Source organism: Varanus komodoensis, unplaced genomic scaffold (genome assembly GCF_004798865.1).
Source record: "Varanus komodoensis strain SLA01 unplaced genomic scaffold, ASM479886v1 scaffold10, whole genome shotgun sequence".
In the NCBI taxonomy this organism is placed as follows: domain Eukaryota; kingdom Metazoa; phylum Chordata; class Lepidosauria; order Squamata; family Varanidae; genus Varanus; species Varanus komodoensis.
The window spans coordinates 8779760-8793357 of record NW_025335269.1 but is presented as its reverse complement, the minus strand read 5'-3'; the positions used below and the strand labels follow the sequence as shown (position 1 = coordinate 8793357).

Here is a 13598-nt window from a genome sequence, read left to right as displayed (position 1 = left end):
GGTGTTTGTGGGCTCAAGTTGATGCATGCTCAGGCATGAGATGCCTGAAAAGCAAAAGCACCATGCCCTTGTGGTTTGGTTTTTGTTCTCCTAATATCTCCATTTTGAACCTAAACTTGAAAATAAAAATGTTTGCCTGATGTATTTTGAACCTCAAGGCACAAGACTGCTTGGAGCATTCATTTAGGAATGGCAAACTATCCACTTAAATCAGCTTGTGCTTGTTTGAGGAAGGAATTTTTGCATAGCCAGGAGGAACATCTGGAACATGGGTCCTCAAACTTTTTAATTGGGGCCAGTTGACAGGTGCCAGCAGTGGGCGCGGTCCACCAAGGTGGTGCCAGCGGGGGGGGGGGGGGGTATGGGCCGGTGAGGGGGCAGGCGAGGTGGGGACGGGGGGCATGTGGGGCAAGGCGTCGGCTTGCTCATAAGGAGATCATTTTCTCTGATCGAGTCCAAAACTATCTCCTCATGAGCAAGCTGCCACCGGGCGCACATGGCGAGGCACCAGCTTGCTCACAAGGAGATTGTTTTCTCCAAGCTAGTCCAAAACGACCTCCTTGTGAGCAAGCCACGTGGGCACCCAGTGAGTGTAACACCTGTGGGGCGGGCCAGTTGAATCGGCTTGGCGGGCTGGATCCGGCCCACAGACCTTAGTTTGAGGACCCATGATCTGGAAGGAGAAAAGGGAGTCATGGCTATTATGCCCTGCTTATGAAAAATTTACCACCCCTTAAGCTTGTGATTATTCTTGTTTCCCGTTCAAAAATATAAATCACTGCTCTGACACAGAGTAAGCAGGGCCAGGGGAAGGGTTAACAGTCCTGCTGAGAGGGGGAAGGTAATAAATACTGACTAGTCTGCCATATTACATTAACAAGCCCTAATGTTTTGTTGCTTGTTCTAAAAGCAGGCTGCACATGTTTTCATGTACCGATTTCTTTATTTGTTAGCTTTGCATACTGCCCAAGTGGCAAATGCCCCCAGGGAAGTTTACGATAGTAAAAATTGAGTAGTCCCCAGTAAAATTAATAAGCAAGCAGCAGATTAAAGATTAAATGCCGGCTTACAGAGGAAGTCCTTAACCTGCCTCCATATCTGGTTTAGTTTCAAATTTATGGCAGTCCCTTGAAGCACAACTTAAAATTGGGTGCGCCAGAACAGGGAGTGGTTTTCATGTCATCTGTTGCATATTTCACCTTGTAAAATATCACAAATCCTCTTGGGTAGCCCTCCCCAACCTTTTGCCCTCCAGATGTGTTGAACTGAAGCTGCCATCAATAGACATGCCTGCTTCTGCAACACGCTCAATAGAGGGCTGCCTTTGAGAACTGTGCAGAAACATCAGCTGGTCCAGAATGCTGCAACCAGACCGTGGACCAGAGTCATAGAGAACATGTGACTCCTTGTTACTACAGCTTCACTGGCTACCCATTTGGCCACCCATAATCCAAAGTGCTAATTAGGACCTGCAAAGCACTATACGGCTTGAAGCCAGGCTACTTGGAAGACCACTTCCTCCCATACAAGTCTGCCTGGCTCTTACAGTCTTCTGAAAATATCCTTCTTTCAAGACCTCTACCTTCAGAGACGACTTGAGAGAGGGGGCCTTTTTGGTGGCTGTTCCAAAACTGTGGAGTGCCTCCCTAAGGGAGGCTAAGTTCCCCCCTGTTTTCTGTTTGTCCTACTGGCAAGCAAAGACCACTGTATTCAAGCAGGTCTTCGGTGTGTAAGCAGATCAAGCAAGTGTTGCTTTTGATCCTTGATTTTTAAAATTATTTCTGTAATTTTTATTTTTGTAATTATATCTTAATTTAGGGTTTTATTGTTTTAACCAGTTATAACTGTAAGCTGTCATAAGTGCCATCTTTTTGATGGAATGGCAGGGCACAAATCCATTCAATAAATAATGGAAATAAATGCCATCGTAAAAGCACTGTAATGCAATGTAGCTGGTTTTTCTTGAAGGGAGATGAATATTGCTATATGTTGCAGTACCAAGGTGTACGTTTTACAATCCTTTGAAAATGGGAATTGCCATTGGAGATATTCTCCCTAGCATTCAGCTAATAATAAATATTAAAAGTTGAATTTATGTATCAATGCCTGTGTTGTCTTCATAAATTGTTGAGTTTCAAGCACAACATAATGCACTGCCAGTGGTCAATAGCATGCTGTTTTACATTGGAATTAATGTGTCATTTTGGTGAGAACGTATCATCTGCCAAACTATTATTTATTACCATGCACTGTGCATTCTGCCATTATAAACCTATACATGAAAGGTAATTTATTTCATGAAGAAAAATATGCTGTCTTTCCAAAGAAGTTGAGCTATCTTTCTTCTCTGATCCACTGTTGTTTCAAAGTTAGGAAACATTTATCTATGCTTGAGCACCATTTGTTTCACTTAAGTAAAGAGAGTTGAAGGAAATTAGGCAATGCCATTTATAATGGAAGCATTTCAGAGGCATGAGCTTTTGTAATCCTAACTAGGCTGAGGAAGAAGCAGAAGGACAGCCACTGCCCCATGTTAGGCTACCTTATCTTCAGCCAACAGCCAAGGGGTTGCTTTTATAGGAGGGTTGGCTACCGGCAGCAACTGTCTGGTATAAGCCCTGCATGTCCTGATTGATGACACTTTTTCAGTGGCAGTCAGGGAGGCAGCCTGGCTGTGTGCATCAGCAGCAGGCAGTTAACAAGCCATCCCACTGCCCACCCTCTCTGGGTTTGGACAGCACAACAACCTGCATGCAGTGAGGGCAATTGTATACTTTAGGTGGCTTGCAACTGGCATATATTGGCAGGTAAAATAAGCCACTGTGGCTTATTTTCTCTCTGTGACCTTGCAAACCTGACCACGGCCTCTTTCAATTTAACTTTGTTCCCAAGATTATTGTTAGGATCAAATGGGATAACCGCCTTGGGATATATATCATTCTGACGGATACTACTCTGAGCTCCTTGGAAGAAAAGCCAGATTCAAATGCAGCAATAAACAAGTGGCTAGACAAGAAAGATAACAGAAATATTAAGGCAACTAATAATGAGAAGTATGAGCCAAGCAATTAAATCTGGAAGCTGTTATCATTTAGATGGCTGTTTGAGAAGTTAATGAAACTGGCAGCCAGAATACAATGCACTTATCGTACATGCAAGTTGTTTTCTAACTGAACAAAGAAGAGGGGAAATAATAAATGCGGTTCTCTCCTTTGCCTGCAATGCTACAAATATGATTTCAAATAAGCTGATCTTATCTGCTACAAGCTTTCGGAAGAAGCTTCACATGCCATGTTTTGTTAGCTGCATCAGACCAAGGATTGGTTGAGCATGTAACACCAGTCAAATTGGGCAAAAAGAGACAAGGGTCGCTAGTCAAGGAAGGAAAAGATAATGGAAAGATGGAGGATGACTCAGAAACATGTGTTCCAATTTTATGTTCCTCTCTGAACAACTTTTGCTAGTGATTTTAATCTAGCCAGAGAAAGAGTTAGATCTGATACCCCATATTTTTCATTCTGTGCCCGTCATCTTATTAGTTTTCTTGTTTCCAGAACAGAAGATCAGTTTCTCTTGCCTCCTTTTATCTTGCTATCACTTCACTGTGGTGAATCCTAATGATGCTACAGTGAAAAATTTATGTGCTATGAGATATATTCTTACTTAGGTGGAGGGTCTATCCAGCGTGCAGATAGACAACTGATGGCCTTTAGGCTAAAACAGCCCATTGGGATATTTTTTTTCTGGCCTGTAGCAAAGTTTAAATTGGTCAAACATTTCCCCAGTTTTCAAGCAGTAAATAATGGAGGTAATCCACATGTTAATGTTACATCTGCCTCTTTGATTCTATATGTAACATATATATAATATGTCTGCAGTTCAGTTGCAAAGGGCACAAGCCTGGAGGATGACTGCCTAGCGACAGTGACGCATGCATTGGTTACTTCCCAGTTGGATTTCTGCAACGCGCTCTACGTGGGGCTGCTCTTGAAGACAGTCTGGATACTTCAGATGGTGCAAAACAGAGCAGCCAGGTTGCTGACGAGGACTGGGCGTTATTCTCATATAACCCCAGTCCTCTACCAGCTTCACTGGCTTCCTATCGAAGTCCGGGCTCAATTCAAGGTGTTGGTAATTACTTATAAAGCCCTTAACGGCTTGGGACCCAGATACCTGAAGGAATGCCTGCAGCCATACTTGCCCTCCTGCCCCTTGAGATCGGCAGCAGAGGCTCTCCTCCGGGAGCCCTCTGTGAGAGACATTAGGAAGCAAAGTACCTGGAGAAGGGCTTTCTCTGCAGTGGCGCCCCATCTGTGGAATGCGCTCCCCAGAGAGGTCCGCCTGGCACCTTCATTATTTGTTTTTCAGCGCCAGGCCAAGACCTTTTTATTCAAACAGTATTTTAATAATCTTTAATATTTATAGTTTTAATTGTGCAGCCAGTGGGTTTCCAAGTTTTAATTGTAATTGTAATTCTATTGTTTTATTTATTTGTTGATGTGAGCCATCCCGAGGCTATGTAGCAATGAGGACGGCATATAAAAACTTTAAATAAAATAAATAAATAAATAAATAAATAAGCCAGTTGAACAGCAGCCTGTATGTCCAGCCCATGCACAGTGGGAAAAGTGGCAGAGGCAGTGATGATATTTTTGACCATGTATTGACACCACCTTGGGGGTGGGAGGGAAGGCAGCTTTAGCAGCTTCAGGATACTTGGCTGTTCCTGCCCCCTCCCTTCCCTGTCTGCCAAAAGGCCCCCCTAACCATTTTCTGAGGTTGTTTCCCAACCTTGGAGAGCAGTTAGTGCTATTCTTTCTGCAAAGGGGCAGGTGAGGGGATTTGGAGCTCTGATTTGATGTCTGAGATCAGAGCACTGCCTCTGACCTTGCACTAAGGAATTAAAACCACCCTGTCAGACAAGCTGGGGAGGGTGGGATCTGTTCATTCCCTCTATGTATTTTCCTGTATCTGTACACTTTTTACTGCTGGGTGTTGTTAATGTTTTTAATGTAGCTGTGGTGTTTTAACATTGTGAATTGTTAACTGCTTTAAATTGTCAAGAAGAGCAGGATTTTTCCTCTCTTCCTTGGCACAGTGGGCTAAACCGCTGAGCTGCTGGGCTGGTTGATTGAAAGGTCAACAGTTCATATCCACAGATGGGGTGAGCTCCCGTACTCTGTCCCAGCTCCCGCCAACCTTGCAGTTCAAAAGCATACAAATATAAGTAGATAAAAAGGTACCACTTTGGTGGGAAGGTAACAGCGTTCCGTGCATGACCATGGAAATTGTCTGCAGACAAATGCTGGCTCCCTCGGCTAGGAAACGGAGATGAGCACCGCCCCCTAGAGTCAGGCATGACTGGACTTTAATGTCATGGGGAAACCTTTACCTTTTATCTTGTGGGCAAAATATCAGCACTATGATGAGATTGGTGCACTATAATGTAGCTTGTGGTATGTGCTCATTCTCTAAAGAAATGATAAAATGCATTTTATTATCATGAACTCTCATCCAACTTCTCCCAGAATTAAACCATGATCCATGTTTTGTTTGGGATTCAGTTGCATCAATTGTTGATTCTATGCTTTATTTATTAATATGTTCCCCCAGAGCAGCAACAAAAAACACTGTTGCAGCAGTAACTTACAAATGAAATGTTTTCTAGCATGGATTAACCCAGTATGTTGTTGTATTTGCCATCCCTCTGTTCTATAGACTGCCATTTCAAATAAAGACAGAGAGTGCAAATCATTACTCCACTGCATGGAAGGCAATTTCTTCTCCTTCCAGTGCAGAAGAGCATGCTTTTGGCTCACTCTAGTTCTTTTCTTAATATGAAGATTATTAGCATCTCATGAGACTATATATTCATTTCAATGCAGTGTTACCCATGTAGTTAACCAGCATGTCCCCCTTGTGGCTACTGCTTTGCTGCTTTTCCAATGTCAGACTCTTCTTTCTTTTAGGTTTAAAAACATGGGCTAGATACAGATTTAGTTGTACTTAGAGCAGGCTTACTTAAATCAATGGGACTTTGGTTGGAGTCTACCCTAAGTCTGGATCTGCAGATGTTTACCAGTTCTCCAGCTTTGCTAATTCACACTTCATGCCTTTCATTTTGGGGAGGGCATCTCCCATTTTGCAGCACTTCCAGAACTCACAGAGAGGTTCTTTCTCTCACACAATTTCTTTGCATTCTTACAGTGTTATTGGGATGTGTATGGATATATTTGCAGACAGAGGGAAAGGGTCAATACACATTCAAGCTGTGCAGATCCACTGAAACAATAGTTGCAGCTCACACACTTTCCATTGTGCAGCTACTTCAACATGCAGCATGCACTTTTGGTGTTAGAACTCCCAGCAGCGTAGGAGAGAGCTCCCTCTGCTGCCATGACATAGATGTTACCAGGAGGAATTGATTAATTGCATCTGAATAAATGAAGCTGTCTTGCAGTCATAATGTTGGGGCTAGCCCTAGACATTTTGCTGCCCAAGAGAGTGGACAAGGTGACTCTTCTCTCCATACCTTGCAGAGAAGTTGATCAACTGGCACTTGAATCTTACTACAAGGTTGGCATGAGACAATGGCCTGAGGGCAGCAGGGTAGGTTATGGGGGACAGGGCAGGCTGCACAGCTTAGAGGCCATGCAGCATGCATGTCTGTTCCCCAAGTCATCCCGCAGGATCTGCTGTCCAAGGTGGCCACCACTCCGCTTCATTTCACTGAAGGGCCTACAGACTGTTAGTTCATCTAGCCCTGTCTTATTTTAGCAAGGGGCTGGGTCCTGAGCATAGCTGGGGGCCCAGCCCTCCATCAGCCTTGTAACTGGGACATGGCCATACCTAGGTACATCCTCATTGCGCCAACATGAAGTGCCAGCTAGAGCTGCAGCTGCCACCTTGTGTTAGGGCTGCTTCACTCACACTATGTTCGTCCCAGTGGAGAAGGTATTCTGTAAGTGAAACACTTAGCATGCCACTCACTTTTGCTATTAGGAGGGTGGGTGGTGTGTCATGGGGAATCCCACTCCTCTTTTATCTCCCATCATTGATTTGAAATAATGGGGGTTCTTTTCCCTGAGTTTTGGGGAGCCTGAGGAAAGGAATCTCCCTCCCTGTGATCTGCTTTCAGCGACTGGAAATGTCAGAAGAATTTCCTGCCCCTGTCCCATGATCCCAGTAGTGTCTGGGATGCAGGGCTTGGACAGACCCTAAGGCTTCCATGGGCAAGATGGAGAATATCCATGGGCTGGATTGAGGCAAGGCAAGAGGTTCCCTTTCCTTCATCTGTACTGACTGGCAGTACCTCTCTGAAGACACAAGTAGAGGTATTTCCTGACCTTGCTGTCTAGGTTCTTTTTATCTGGAGATGCCACCATTACAGCTGCCACAGAGCAATGGGCCCTCCCCATGTTGACCTGAAGTCAACATGGGCAAGCCTTCCACATGGCAGCTGAAAACATGAGACGGGGGTGTAGAGTGGTTCAGATAATGGCATACCTCACGCATGAGACAGCTATTATTGACCTTTTGGCTGAAGTGAGAATTTAATCAAGGACTTCCTAGTTCTTAGCCTTTTAACTGCTACATGTCACATTGCCAGTTTATAATAGTACATGTAGTAGGTAGAATTAGATAAAACTTTATAATATTCAGTATTGAAAAGAATATTAACAACAGTATATCTAACTGTGCATCTAGAATATGCTTCTTTAGTTCTGATATGAGGCAATGTTGCCAACGGACATTATAGAAGCTGTTTCATAATTGTATATGTTGGCTAAAAAAGGAAAGCAATGACATTTATAAGGGCACCAAATGGAAGATGAAATATCATCCAAAGGTTATATTATAACTGGACTCTTTGCTTTTCTCTTTCCAACAGGTGCTGATCTCCCTTACAATGGTCAAGTGATAGGAGGTGGTGTTAATAGGAATTCAGCAATTATTGGCGGTAAGGCAATATAAATGTCGTATAAATGCGTATAAATGTCATAAGTATGGACCAGATACAATGGTCTTTGCTTAATGCAGGATTTGAGGCAAGTTGTTGATGTCAAAGGCTAAGCCAGCAAAGAGAATAGGGTTTATTCTCTCTCTCTCTCTCTCTCTCTCTCTCTCTCTCTCTCTCTCTCTCTCTCTCTCTCTCTCTCTCCCTCTCCCTCTCCCTCTCCCTCTCCCTCTCCCTCTCTCACACACACACACACACCTGCTAAGAAACTGAAATAAATACAGTTGCTACTGAACTCGCAAATGAGGGCAGTTACAGAAGATTTGACAAAACATTATGTTACAGCCACCAGCTTGGGTGCCTTTAAAAGAGGATTAGGTAAATTAGTGGATGATAAAGGTATTAATGGCTGCTAGTCATAATGGCCATATTATTATGCCCAGTATGCTTATGTACACCAGCTGCTGTGGAACACAGGAGGAAAAGTGCTCTTGCACGCCTGTTGTGCTTGTGGGTTTCCCCGTGGACAGCTGGTTGGTCACTGTGTGAACAGAATGCTGGACCAGGTAAACTTTTGGTCTGATCCACCATGGCTCTTACATTCTTATGTCAAGTAGTTTGAGCCAGCGGGAGGCAGGGAGGGGTCTTTTCAATTTACTGAAGCTACAGAACTCAAAGCCAATACTGAAAAGCTGCATTTTCTTTTGTCAAGTTTTTGAGCTTTGAGGGGAAATTGGCAAAACTGTGATTTTTCAGTACATCCAAGTTGTCAGGACTTTAAGTTAGTGCTTCATTCATGGCTGCATTACCATAGTTAGAATGCTAAACATCTTCAAAATCTGGCTCTGATTTCAGAAATTGATATACAAGCTTGGTTCCATTAACATTTGGGATATCATGAGCACATAAATCATATTATCGGTGTTATAAAATTGATTGTGTTGTTTGGTGGAGTTTTATGTATGACTGTGCTTCAGTTCGATGTCCATTTTTTTTGAGGCATATAAACAGTAGGATAGGGCATATGGTGGGGAAGCGATTATTATTACCATTTATTGGTCACCTTTCTACAGAAAAGAGAAATCAATAGTCAAGATGACATTAAAAGGTGCAAAAATACAGTTAAAAATAAATTAGGCATGAGATGAAAACTAGTGCGAAAATTATCCTGGTTTTGTGGATACATCTGGATACATCTGTTTGCAGTGTGCATGTGTATGGGAGGGGTGCCCCTAATCTTTCATGGGGGGTAGAAATTAGGGAGATGTGTGTCTGACTGTTATGTGGGGGGTGTTTTGGTATGCTGTGTGTGTGTGTGTGTGTGTTGCGTTGGGTCTCTGCTTTTGTGTGAGATGTTTGTGGGGGTTGCCAGGTAGATCCACTCAGCACCAAGGCCTGGTTCAAATACAGTCATGTCCTGTTGTGTGAACAGATCCAGAGAAAGGACTAGGCAGCACTGGCAGTGTTGGTTAACTGCTCGATTGTGCATGTAAGCATATAGGCTGGTGAACAGCATGAATGGGTATTATTGGTATATGGGTAATCCATGTCAGTAGTGTGATTGTATGTGGATGTATGTATAATGTGGGTGATACACCTGTATCTGTTTATATCTATGAAAAAGCATGTGTGGAAAAGAAAAGGAGAATGAATTCAAAGATTTTAAACATGCACTGACAATGGCAAGAGTTGCATCTACAGATTATACATTTCATTTTCTTAAGTGATGTGCCTACACCATAGTTTGAATTAACGTCATGAAATTTGTATGCTAATGAATCCCATCATGTGATACACAATCCTTCACATTGTTGTTGGCACAAACCCAGCTGAACTGGTTGCCAATTAATAGACAGACACTAAGGATCAATAGTAACAATAAAATAATGAGATGTCCCCTGTTATGATAGATACTGCCTGACAGTAGGTGAACATTTCACCTGTCAAATTTGAGAGTCCTATTAGAAAAAGAATGATTTTTCATGCTTGCTTAACCTCATGATCCAGCTGAATGAAGATCTTGTTTTCTCTTCTTCCTTTCTTTTTTCTGAACGTGCCAAATCTTCCCTCTCTCCCAGGTGTCATTGCTGTGGTGATCTTCACCATCCTCTGCACCCTGGTCTTCCTCATTCGCTACATGTTCCGCCACAAGGGAACCTACCACACCAATGAAGCCAAGGGGGCAGAATCTGCGGAGAGCGCCGATGCGGCCATCATGAACAATGACCCCAATTTCACGGAAACCATTGACGAGAGCAAAAAAGAGTGGCTTATCTAAAAATGGGGCCATGGAGGGGGGGAAGCAGATGGTTTTGGGAAAGGGATCAGGGTGGGATTGGCGAAGACTTTTTCAGCAAGAAGAAGAGAGCTCTTTTACGGACTCTTGAGCACATCTAGTTTAATCAAAAAGGAGATCAGCACAACTGGAAGAGCAAGGGACAGACAAATACTGATACTGGAAACACATTTTCAGAAAAGTGCTATTTGCTATTGATTTACCATGATTTGCCCTGTCTAACATCCATGTAAATGAAGGGCATAATTTAAGAGGTTCCCCATTGGGTCACACTTATTAATAACCACCTGTCTTCTTTGTCTGTGGCTAGAGGTGTTCAAAAATGCCTGTCAGAACAGGGGCCACTTTTCTATATTTTTTTTAGAAGCCCTTTAGAATGTAAATATTTCTCTCCTGAGAACAGCAGGTCAACCTCTAACACCTGTGGCCATTCTTCTCTTGCATTCTTGCATAAATCATTTCCTGGAAAGGACACAGTAAGAGCTGGGTGGTATTCACACAGTGTTTCAGTGATCGTCATTTTAATGCGTGTTTAAAAGTTTTAGCTTGGGTGTGTTTGACTGCACTACAGACTTAAAATAGCTTAATGGTCATTCCATCTCCCCAGAAAATTCTGGGAAATGTTTGTTTTGTGGGGGAGGCAAGGGCAGTCTGAGGCAGGAGCTAGCAACTTCTGAGGGTCTGCAAGGCAAATCGCTCCCTGCCCTAGAAACCACTGAGGGTTGCCCTGCTGCCCCCATAGTTGCCTGTGCTGTCCAATTTTCTCTGAAATCTGTTGGCTTGGTAGCAATACAAGGGGGCACTTTTTTTCTTCCAAACAAAGATGATAGACCCCAATTCTTGTTCTTACAGCAGGGGAAAAGTTGGCCCTTTTTTGCTGCTGCACCACCAAATTCAAACTACAAATTCAGAGGCAGAGGCTGCCCAAATAAATAAATTGGTCAGGGATTATGATTTGCCCACTCCTGCTCCTACTTGATGTTGTCTTCAATAATATGGAAACTAATTCATCATGACTTGGGCAGCTCTGAACTTTGAGGCTACATGGGAGGAAATCATTCCACAGCTCCTTCCTATACCAGTATAGCTCCACTTCCTACATAGGACAATACAGGTGCTTTAAGGCCAGAGCTCTTCCCATGTGATATGGAACACCCAGCATTCCCACACTGCACAAGGTAATGCTGGAGCAGCCCTAACAAGAAATTCTCCCCAACTCCACCAAGGCACAGTTCCCAGGAATCTTTGGGGGAAACCCCAACTATTAAATGAGTTTTAAAAGTGATACAGTTTTGTGGTATAATAGATTCACCCTTAAAGAGCAAGAAACCCAGGGTCTAGGAAGCACCTGAGGGAAGTCCACCTTGCCTGTTTTCAGTTGCCCATCAACTTGTGCCAGCACTTTGAAATGTATGCCTGACATGGGCATGTGATAATGATTGTGTACAGAACTTATCAGCAACATAAAAAGTATTCATCATTCTTGTCATTGTCAGAGAGGAAGATTGTAAAGCACAGGAAGCCTTATTTATTTTCTTGCTCAAATCTGAAGGGAGATCATTCCATTTAGCTTTGTTATGACTCTGCTGACCTGAGGTCATCGTGCCACATCTGTTCTACCTGTGACATATTGCTGTATGCTGTATGTATGTAGACATATAATAGGGAATTAGGACCAGATTTTACAGGTTTGTTCTGTTTCTTCTCTGTAGGCCATTGCAGATATATTACTACAGTTTTAGCAAATGCATTTGATCCAGGAATTATTCTATCAGTTAGGTGATATGTGGCATATTAATTAACACATGTTTCCTTCTCCTTTTAATCTCCCACTGAAACCCAGTTGTGAAGGATACTTGTGAAGCAGTTTTCTCTCAAGAAGGAAGGCACAAAGCAAGAGATTGTCTAGTCCCATCTGCGGAGATGGTGGCAGAATGACACAGTCCCAAAGTATGCATTTCTTTAAAGCACAGATTTGCCCAATCTATACCATTTTCTCTGTTAAGGCAATCTGAGGGCAGATATGGCAATAAGTCATGCTTCAGGGATTTGTGTCACATAGATCTGTTGAACTTTGCCCATAATTAATGTGGAGAGATCTGGGACCAGTTCACACATCTTACATGCATCTGTGTTTGAACAAGCCACGGTGTGTAAAAGGACTGTCTCAGATCAAATCTGATGGTTTGTGCTTTCTAATGCTGTGAATGCAGCAGTGGACATGAAGGCCACCCACCCCATACAGTAAATTTTAACATGTTTCAACTGGTTTAGCTGTCAGAACTTTCCCGAAGAATCTTGTGTAGTTCTGTGAGAGCCAGTTCTGCCTCTAGCCCTTCCACTCAATTGGAGCTCCTTAGGTTCCTTGGTTGAGTTCTATGGCAATTAAATGCATATTTGGTTTAAACATGTACTGTACGCAAAGCCCATTTCCCCTTGTATCACACACTTATGTTCTTTGATGTCAGAAGAAAGAAAGAAAGAAAGAAAGAAAGAAAGAAAGAAAGAAAGAAAGACTGTTGCTGATTAAGAATATTCTCCACTGATAAAGCCTTATGGAAAGTTGTATAGTGCAACCTAATGAAGATATATGATTGTATGGCCTCTTGCTTATCATGTATTTTAAAAAATGAATTATTTCTTGTGAAAAAGTTTTATGCCTATGATGGCTGTGGATCCATGTAATCCATCTGCTCACAATTTTGGTATGCACAGCTTTGAAACATTTCTATATCAACTACTTCTCAAAAAGATTGAAATAATTCAGAATAACTGTAGCTCAATGTACTAAAGACTACTATTCTCTTTTAGCTGAGTCCTCACTTCTTTCTGGGGTGTGGAGGAGAGTGAAATGTGTAGATTGCAAAAACCTCACAATCTGGAAATAGCACTTCATGTAGAATCTTCTGTTGATATCACACATCACAGCTCGGGGCCTGCTTGTCTTCTCCCAAATGATTTTGCAGAAGTTGATTGGAAACTTATCCTTGCTGAGGGAGAGGAAGGCAGCAGCCTTTGTTTGGGGAACATATGATATTTCCTCTGGGAAAGAGACTGGTATCCACCTTACAAGTTAAAGTGAGGAATATCATCGCATCCCTCAATTTTAAGAAACCATTGGTGTCTTTGTGATAGCAAGAATCATTGCACTGACTCCCTGCTTTATTCTATGCCCATCTATGTACCTAGCAACCATGATGCTTCACACTAAGGCTAAGAGAGAAGACTTGCATGCTTAAGAGCAGGAGCAGTGCCGGGTAGGCATGGCTGGGCACCTGCGAGGGCCCACCGCTCAGTGAGGGCACCCTGACATGTTGCTTCCCCTTCTGTTTCTCACCCTTGTAA

At 42.9% G+C, this 13598-nt stretch overlaps 1 protein-coding gene across 1 annotated transcript in view; it reads left to right on the top strand.

Moving 5' to 3' along the window:
* Positions 1–10599, top strand: part of CNTNAP2 (contactin associated protein 2) — an 870382-nt gene extending 859783 nt beyond the window's left edge. Inside the window, exons 25-27 of the mRNA XM_044419123.1 lie at positions 1735–1746; positions 7892–7960; positions 10036–10599. Coding sequence (XP_044275058.1) covers positions 1735–1746; positions 7892–7960; positions 10036–10235 — 281 coding nt within the window. The 3' untranslated portion in view covers positions 10236–10599. The remainder of the gene's footprint in view (positions 1–1734; positions 1747–7891; positions 7961–10035) is intronic.
* The last annotated feature ends 2999 nt before the right edge of the window (positions 10600–13598 follow it).